The 9,489-nt window shown below is 51.8% G+C and overlaps 1 protein-coding gene across 1 annotated transcript; it reads right to left on the reverse strand.

The window, feature by feature from the left end:
* Window positions 1–4,365: 4,365 nt before the first annotated feature.
* EOMES (eomesodermin) lies at window positions 4,366–9,215 on the reverse strand. Its single transcript, XM_039550270.1, has 6 exons — window positions 8,389–9,215; window positions 7,879–8,033; window positions 7,471–7,592; window positions 6,884–7,042; window positions 6,730–6,791; window positions 4,366–6,203 (listed from the first exon to the last, which is right to left on the reverse strand). The coding sequence occupies exons 1-6, from the start codon at window positions 9,141–9,143 to the stop codon at window positions 5,468–5,470; spliced, it is 1,989 nt and encodes a 662-aa protein (XP_039406204.1). The 5' UTR covers window positions 9,144–9,215; the 3' UTR covers window positions 4,366–5,467.
* Window positions 9,216–9,489: the final 274 nt, after the last annotated feature.

The following is a 9,489-nucleotide window of genomic DNA, read 5'->3' on the forward strand; positions in this document are numbered from 1 at the left end:
CCAACCCACACCACAGAAACCTAACACTGCTCTAAGAAAACCAGGGATCATAACAGAACAGACCCCTTTGCCCTCCTTCTGTGTACTGCCATATAAAATCACAGTACAGCGGAAGCCTAATGTGAAGTTTCATTCTCAAACCTGCTAAAATGACACTACTTTATGTTGCACACACTTTAGCAGTGCCTACTTCATCCACAAGAGTCCTTCTATAAACCGGTAGAATTGGAGAGGTCATACTTCAGCAGAAGAGAATAGGGACTTACATGGAGCTCCTAATGCAGATTTATTAGCGGATGTCCCACTCCACACATCCTTTCCTCATCTACAGACATCATGCCCCATGGAAAGAGAGCTGAACTTTTTTGGGGAGGCCTTTCTTTCTGTGGAGAACACTCCAGGAAGAAGGAAATCACTTTGCTTTTTGCCTCAGCTTGATGATAAAAGACAAGTGACTTTGGTAAATCTCTAAAAATACCTGATCAGATTTGTGTCTTCGACACTCAAGGAAGTCTGACTTTAAAGAGTGAGAGGATGAAGAATACAGACTGCTTTTCAAGTTTTAAACATCATTATCTGAATTCAGGTATTCATGGCTTGAATTCATTTTAGTAGTATAAGCCAAAAAGTGGCATACACTAGGAAAACACACCTACTCATTGCCTTCTCCAGAAATAAGATGGACGTACAGCAGTCAGCCGGGGTTTAGTTCTGTTACAGGAACCACATCACCTGAACCCCTGTCCCATCCATCTTCTCAGATCATCTTTTGAGGGACACTGGTCAAAACAGGTTGGAAATTAACCCCTTTTCTAATGAACATCGGCAAGGAACCAGCTCCCTGCTGCAGATGGAAACTAAATAGCACACAACAGACAGAAAAATCAATTTTGCTCTGCAGTCTGGAACTGAGCTAACAGTCAAAGCTTGGGTGGGAGACGGACTCTTCCTCCAGAAACAGAGACTTCCTGCACCTGATTAACACCATTCACAGATGGAAATCCTGTGCAGGCAGGTAGTTTCCCCTGTGACTAAACTTAGGCCTTATATTTTAATAAGGATCAGAACTGCCGATTTACCCCCTTTCCACCCAGCACCTGTGTTTATGTAGTCCTTCAGGCAAGCAAACCACACAGCACTCCATCTCTCCTGTGTTTCCTCTTCCTCTCCTGCATTTTATCTGAGTCTGAAATGAAAACAGGGAAGAGGGTGGCAGGTTAGAGGAAAGCCTGCAGAGGATTCCTCCTTCCCAGATTAGGATTTAATTGTATTCCTAGTGAGTCCCTTCTGGTTGCGCTCGGTCTTTCAGATGAATGTTTCATCAATATGATTAGGATCACATCCCTCAGTCTCCTCTATTTACACAATCGGTTGTGACAGCTCAGAGTATAGTACTCCCTAAAGGAAATATTAGATACCACCCTATCTTTTTATTCAAATCATATTTTGCACTCCACACTTTCAGGCTAATGTCATTCTCCCCTGGATTACATATCTGTGATATCCAGAAAGCACTAAAATCCTTTCAGTAAGGATTAGATTAATATTTATATTAGCCATACTCATACTATTATGAACACAGCTATGGAGATCTGGGGAAAGGGATGAGTGGGCTACTGAGCTCAGGGGGCTGGGGAATTGGGCTTGTATGTACAAAAAAAGTAGGGCGGTAACAATAATAATAATAATAATAATAATAATAATAATAATAAATGCAACTCACAATTTTATGGGGTGGGCAGGCATGAGAGAAGTGCCGGCAGGCCTCATCTCCCTCACCTCAGTCCCCCTGCCTCCACTTTCTACCCAGAGCAGAGACCCCACAGCTGTCGACCGCCGACTCCCCCGGCACGCCTAGCCCGTGTTCCCGTTGGGAAGGGGAATTTCTGAAGCGTAACGGTACCGCAGGAGCCATCGGGGGCCTATTCCCACGTCGGCGGCCGCCGCCTCAGAGGCGACCCTGAGGGGAGGGCGGCGGCGGCTGAGGGGGGGGCTGTAAAAATAACCTTTCCCGGGAAAGCCCCCCTCCATTAACGCCGCGCTCGCCTCAGAGAGGAGGAGGTGGGAACAAGCGAGCAGGTGTTAAAAAGGCGGCGTTGAGGAAGGTGGGAGCGGAAATTCAGACCGAAAGTAAAACCCCATCGCATTACTCGAAGAGAAAACAGACCCAAAAATATCTGCTCCTTCCTCCTCGGAGCGCTGAGGTGGCAGCCCCGAGGAAGAAGGAGCTTTTTCTTCAGAGACGGTCGGGACGATGCCGTCGAAAGAAAGAGTTTCGGGGTCGTTTCGTTTTCCCTCGCGGGTGTGAAGCGGCGGCGATACGGTTTGGGGCGAGCAGCGAGGGATGAAGTTTCGTTGGAAAAAAAAATACCAGAGGGTTGTTCCCGATGTGCCAGGTCTGCTTTAACGAAAACAACCCCAAACCCCAGAGTTTTCGGCGAAGAATGGCCTCAATCCTTTGGACGAACCCGTCTCCGCTGCCTCTATTGCCCCGCCGGGCGCTCACGCTATTTAAAAATAAGGGCTACGCACCCAGAGCACTGAGCCGCTCCCTCGGTTCAAGTGAGGGAATATTCCAGGGAACTGTTAACTCGCGGGGAACGGCCCCAGCATGCGTATCCCGGCTTCACGGAGCCGGCGGGGGGAAGGAGCCAAGTCCCCGGGTCGGGCAGAGCCTTTGCCCGGCCGGCAGCCGCGGAGGTTCGGATTTTCCCTGACCTAGAACGAAGTTTTCCCTCTTCCTCGGGCAGGGCTCGCACTCCACCTCCCGCCGCACACCACAGCAATGGTGTAAACAACTATTATTTATATATTTATTTCGCTCTAGACCCGCCATGCCCGACCAGGTCACGTTCCAAACTCACAAGCAGTTTTCATGCGAGAGCGTCGGAAGTGGCGGGGACGGGGCGCGTTCCCTTCCAGCGCTCGCTACCAGGCCAAGGTGGTGCCGCGTTTCCCGGCACACGCCTGCCTCAGCCGGGGGCGTGGGGGCTGCGGAGGAAGGGGCCCTCACCCGCGGCGTATCCCCCTCCCTCCAAAGTCGCGATAAAGAGCCCGCCGAGGCGAGGCGGGGCTCTCCACCGGCAGCCCGTTGTTTGTGTCAGTAAATCACATTACGAAGCAAAGTGCAAGGGTAGTTAACTTTATCTTCTGTTAATGTAAACAAATAAAAAGCATTCAGTTTCTTGATCTTTATTTAAATCTGGCGTTGTTTATCAGTGTCATCCTATGAAGATTAATTAGATACCTTTATTCACAATTTGGCGTCTGACACCCCATTTTAGGAATGCATTATAATCACAAGGTGTTAATTGGGGCCAGCCAGGCACTTACGTTTCTATTAAACAGTGTGAGGACTTTTCACAAGTATTAAGTTATTTTTTTCACCGTGCGGTGCAAAAATATAGAGTTTTTAATAACACAGAGCGGCAGAATCGTGCTGTGTAATCGCTGTTTGCAGGGCGGGTGGGACGGCCGGAATGCCACCGCACTCCACGGCTGGGGAACAGCCCTTCCCGGGGGCTTTTCCGTGAGCGGGGAAAAAAAAAGTTAGAAAAAAAGGAATAATATGCTCCGTCCCTAGTCTCTTAAAAATTGCCGCAAGTCCCCCTTCTGTTCCAGGTAGGGTCCTTGTGCAGAGGGAGAGCTGACAGGACACCGACTTTTTTCGCTTGCCAGCGCGCAGAGCCGGAGCCCGAGCCTCGCCCCGAGAGGCGAAGCGCTGATCGAAATCTCCTCGGACACCCGCCGTGTCCCGCTCCGGAGGTGGGGGAGCCCCTACCGCTGCCCCCGATAGCGTTACCTCCACCGGGGACAGCCCCAGCCTGAGCCCTGGGTATATTTTGTTTGCAGCCGGCAATCGTTAACAGCTTAATCCCATTACTCCCTGCATATCCTCAGGAAAGGTCCCGCTGCTGCGGGAGCCAGGATTCAATCGCTCTGCCAGAAGGAGCTTTCCCTCCAGATAAGCGGGCAGGGGAATTTCGTGCCTTGTTCCGGGAAACGGAGGGGGTGAGAAGGGGGCGGCGGGAGGAGGCAGCCCCGGGGCTGCCGCGGAGGCGGGGTGGGTTCGCAATTCTCTGCCCGGGCCGAGCTCGCACCTCACCTGGTGCAGAGGCAGGGGTAGGGGGTGGTAGAGGACAGGAGAATGTCGTATTTTGGAGCAAGCCGGGGCTCCCGGCTTGTTCAGAAGATGCACAGGAAAGAAAAAGAAAAAAAAAAAACCCACACAGAGAGTGCAACAGGTAAAGCGTCAGCGTTGCAAGGGATGGTAAGATTTAGAGACAATTCAAGGCCCTAGCAGTGTGCTCCCTCCGCCCCTTTTGGGATACCCAGCAGCTGCAAAGATGAGGCAGAGCCATCCCCTCTTATCCCTGGCACCACCACATTTATTAAAAATTATTACTATATACATAGAAAAAACAAAACAGGAACAAGTTTCCGGGGAGGGGAAAAGTGGGCCAGTGCTCTGGGGCTGATCAGTTTAAAATGGCTGAAAGTATAGGCAAGAAGAAGGGAGAAAGTTACATCACCTCAATTTCATACAGGGCAGCTGAAAAAGTCACTTTACATACACATAAATAGAAATCTCCTTTTGCAATGCCTCATATGCTAAGTTTGATTGACCAAAAAAAAAAAAAAGCCTTTTGAACTTCAAAACACCACCGGATGTCCTTCCAACTGAACAGCTATAGGTCAACTATTTATACATTATTCCACAATATTCTACAGTGTACCTAGACAAAACACAACTGTACACTTTGTTTTTGGCCACCTCAGTAAAGATTAGGCTTATGGGATGGAGGCAGGGGTTTTTTTAATGCAAGTTCTAAGCTAAGAAAAGACAGATTTGGTCATTGTAATCCCATCATTGGCAACAAGACCTTCAAGTCAAAATCCTGCCTGGCAAGCAGGCCTCATTTTGGCATTTTCTGCCAAAAAAAAAAAAAACCAAACCCTTAAAAAAGCTGTAGCTGAGCAATATCCAACTCAGCCAACTGTGTTGTGGATGTGTTGAAAAAAACAGCTCAGTCTAAAGCAGAACATAGCATTTGTGCAGCTCCCTGCAACCCAGATCCCTTTTATCAAGCAGGGAAGAAAATTATATTTGGGATCCTAACCCCTCTTTCCTTGCTCAGGAGTGCATGGACTTGATCGGGCCTCTGAGCCTACCCAAGCTGTGTACACTTTAGTATCTCCAATAAATATGCCACATACTTAGACACTAGAGTCCTCCTTACAGCTTCTGCCTATGGTTCCTTCTAAACAAGAGGAAGAATTCTCCCATGGTTTGCTCTTTCCCTACTTTGTTACCTGCAACAGTCAAAAAGCTTTGGCACCTTCTTTAGAATTGCACACAACAATTCAAGGTGGAAGGCAAGAGTCTTTTTGGCAATTGTAATGCAAAAAAAACCCAAGGCCACCCTGAAAAAAAAAAAAATTAGCCAATTGGAATAAAAAAGATGCTTTAAGAACTAGTATAGAATGCATAGTAGCCCATGCCTTTTGAAGTGTCTTTGCTATAGTCCTCAGCATTAATGTCCTCACACTTCATTGTTGGAGAATTTTCATTGCTGGAAGTGCTAGGGGAAAGCCGTCTTCTCTTACAAGCACCTGTGTAGACCCCGGAATCATTTGAATCTAGAGACTTTATAGAGGGTGGAGTCTCTATCCAGGACGAGCCAATTTCTTCTTTCACCTTGTCCTTGGAAAGCTGGTCTTCAGTGAATCCCGGAGGACTTGTTCTTGAGGTCCAAGTTAGTCCTGTCGTCATTTTTCGCTGGTAGGAGCCCCTGCTCCCCCAGCCTGCCATGGATGGAAATGTCGGGTCGGGGTAGTATCCCAGAGCGTGGGATGTCTGAAGGGGAAGGGATTTAATGCCATAAGGGAGCAAGGTGCTATGAGAATACTCCGTGTCATAGGAGTTCATGTCCAGTTTGTTGGCGCTGGGCTGCTGTACAGGCGTCACAAACCACCGCTGAGGAGAGCTGGCCACCTCCTCGTTCTGCTGCGGGGACAGCAGGCCATTTGTCTGAGGGACGGTTCTCTCACCGTTGTAAAACCTGGCTGGGGGCAGGTTGTTGACAAACTGTTCCTGGAAGAACGGCTGCACGCTGTATCGGGCGCCAGGGACGATCTGGTGGGATCTAGGAGAATCCGTGGGAGATGGAGTTAATCTGTCATTTTCGGAAGCTGTGTACATGCTACAATATAAAAGAGAGATACTGAGTGTTTTTCTTAACAATTCCAATATGACAGTAACAACACAAAAACACAAAGAAACCAGTTATTTCTTAATTAGAATCATAACTACATTTAATTGCATGGCTATTTGTTTTAATCTGATTTAGTAGGCCTTTTTCCTAGACCAGTGTAAATTTCTTATTACTGCTACAAGTAATAGCACAAGTGAAACTACAAAGTGACTATTAGGCAAGTCTTCTGCTGACAATTTAAAGAAGCTGCCTGTTCTGTGGAGATACCCAATACACTGCTGCCAAATCCGCAGGCCAGCTGGATTCTGCCAGCACAAGTTTCCTACCAAAATTCAGAAGCCTGCAGAAAGCCAGGTCATCTAGACAATACACTATTCAGACATTTTAACATAAGCAAAACTGCCAGTAGTTAACTGAATTAATGTCTAAAGAAAAACCCTTCCACAGACATTTCAGGCCAGAATCATGCCTCCTAGACAGAGACATCTGCGAAAGAAGACAGAGGTGTACTTACGAGTCATAGTTGTCTCTGAAGCCTTTTGCAAAAGGATTATGGTCAATTTTGAGCTGTGTAATCTAAAAGTGAAAGCAGAATATATTTTAAGATGAGATGCTGAGTACACAAGGGAATTTTATTCTTAATTGCAATTTTATACATCCATGCTTACATCAGTGTTTTGATATGCTGTAACTGCTATAAACTGTGTTTCAGGGAAAATAAATGTTTGAGTCTTTGAGGAATCATTCATATCTTCAACACCATCTTCTGTCACTTCCACGATGTGAAGTCGGGGCTGGTACTTGTGTAGGGACTGAAGTACTATCATCTAAAAGAAACCACGAAAAAGGCAACATCTTTAGACAAACTGCATCTAGCATTAAAAGACCTATTTTATAGCACGACATTTTCTTCCTGTAAATTGTAATCTCTTCGTTTACAAATGGAGCAGTTTTAACTGTTATCAGGGGATGATTCACAGCTTACATCTGTGTTTCACCAAGAGCCATCAGGTACTCTCCCACTTTTTGAACAACTAATGTGATCAATATGTTAGCTAAAACAAAAGAAATTCACACATCAGAGTCCAACATTTGCAACTATTCATACGGAAAAAACAAAGAAAACAAGCTCTATGACCCAGTTCCAGAAGGGAACAGTGATCTAGCGGCTCGATGAAATGCCGTTAAAGATGCAAAACCCCAGGTCTCCCCGCTGAGCCACCAAGAGCCCCTCAAGCCGCCCTCCCCTCCGTACCTGCGCGTTGTTGTTGTTAGCACCTTTGTTGTTCGTTAGCTTCAGCTTCCCGAAAGAAATCTCCTGCCTCATCCAGTGAGCCCCGGTGTTGGGCGACTCGGGGTGCACGTAGACCTTGTTGCCTGGGGAAGACAAGCCAGTAAAACGCCGGCCGGCCACGGGGCTTTGTTCCGCCGCCCGCGCAGCCCCTCGGTTGGATGGCCACTCTCCCACACAGCCTCACACACCGCGGCGCAAAAAGAGTCGCAAGACGACCTTAAAACCGTAGCTCGTGCCTCAGTAGGATGCCCGGTGTGGGGAAGACACTAAAGGGGGAGGGGAGGGGAGGGGTGGGCAAAGTGGGAACCCTTTCCGAGAAACCGACCCGCGGGGAAAGGGGGCGAGGAGGCTCCCGGAACCTGCACCTACCTTGCATGTTGTTGTCGGCTTTGCCGCAGGTCACCCACTTGCCCCCCTGGAAACGCCAGTGGTTGGGGTCCGCCAACACCACCTCCACGAAGACGTTGTAGTGGGCCGTGGGGTTGAGGCCGGTGATATTGAAGCTCAGGAAGGGAAACATCCTCCTGAAAACCACAAGGCATGCTGAGGCGGGCCGGGGAAGGGGGCGCGGGCTCCGGCGCAAGCTGTAGGCGGCCGTGGGATGCCCCGTCCATCCCGGCACTAAAGACACTAAGGAAGCAAGGGGCGAGCCCCGACCGACCCCCGTTCTAACTCCTGGCCGCCGAATGTGGGGAAATTGGGGAGTCGCTTCTCGGGGAAAGCATCCCGGGGCACCACCGACGAAGAGAGCGCGCACCTCCTTTCCGGGGGAGGCAGAAAGCGCCGCCCGACACGGAGCGTCCTCGGGGGTGTCCCCCTTCCTCCCCCATCCCCGACCACCACTTCCCTCCGTTTCCACCATCCCACGCGCCCGCTTACCGGCCCTGCTTGGTGATGATCATCTCCGTCTGGTGCCGGTGGAACTTGAGCCAGAGGGGCCGGTTGCAGAGGAAGACCTGCGCCCGCAGCCCCGGGCCAGCGGCCGGCATCCCCAGCGCCCCGAGCCCGCCGCAGGAGCCCGACGCCGGCGGGTAAGGGCCGTAAAGAGGTCCGCCGGCCGTCGCCTGCCCGTACTGGTACCCGCCGCCGCCTCCGAACTGCGTCCGGCCGCCGGGCGGGCATACGGCGCCCGCGAAGCCTCCCGGGGACAGCACGGAGCCGTAGGGGTAGCGCGGCCCGCCGGGCGGCTGGTAGACGGCGCCGTGCTGCGCCGTCGGCGGGTACGGGAACAGGGCGCAGGGCCCCCCCAGCTCGGCCGCGGGCGGCCCGGGGGACTGCAGGTAGTAGCGCTCGGGGCTCAGGCTGTCCATGGAGTAGCGGGCGGAGGCGGCCGGGGGCAGCTCCTCTTCGCCGCATGGGGTGGCCTTGCGGCCGTCCGGCTTGGGAGCAGCGAAGGGCGGCTCGACCGCCTCCGCCTCGCCCAGGATGGCGGGAGCCGTCCCAAACTTCTTGGGCATCTTGTCCAGATCGAGGCGCGGCGGCGATCCCGGACCGGGCGGCCCGCGGGAGCCGCCAGCAGCGCCCGTCCCGGCTCCCGCTCCGGCGGCGCCACCGCGCCCGCCGCCCTCCAGCGGGTAGAAGGGGGCGCCCGGCAGTGCCCCCGCCGCCGTCAGCAGCGGCTCGCCCAGCTGCATCCTCGGTGGGCGGTGCGTTCGAGTTCCCACTCAATCCTGCGTCGACCTCGACCCGTGGCCGCGCAGGGTTGCGCTCTGGCAGGGCTCCGCCGAGGCGATTTATACCGGCGCGCCGGGCTCCTCGGGCCGCCGGGGAGGGGCTTGCGCCGAGCTGCCTCATCGCCGCCCTCCACCCCCGCCGGCCCATTGGCTGGGCCGCGTGACACTAATTTAATTAGACAGCTACTAATTGGAACAAGTCACCTGTGACTTTGGTGTGCGCCCCGTCCCCTTCCATGGCCCCCCTTCCCGCAGCCGGTTTCCCGAGGAGCTCTGGCCCGCTCCTTGCCCCCACGTCCCTCGGACT

This window comes from Corvus cornix, chromosome 2 (assembly GCF_000738735.6).
Source record: "Corvus cornix cornix isolate S_Up_H32 chromosome 2, ASM73873v5, whole genome shotgun sequence".
In the NCBI taxonomy this organism is placed as follows: domain Eukaryota; kingdom Metazoa; phylum Chordata; class Aves; order Passeriformes; family Corvidae; genus Corvus; species Corvus cornix.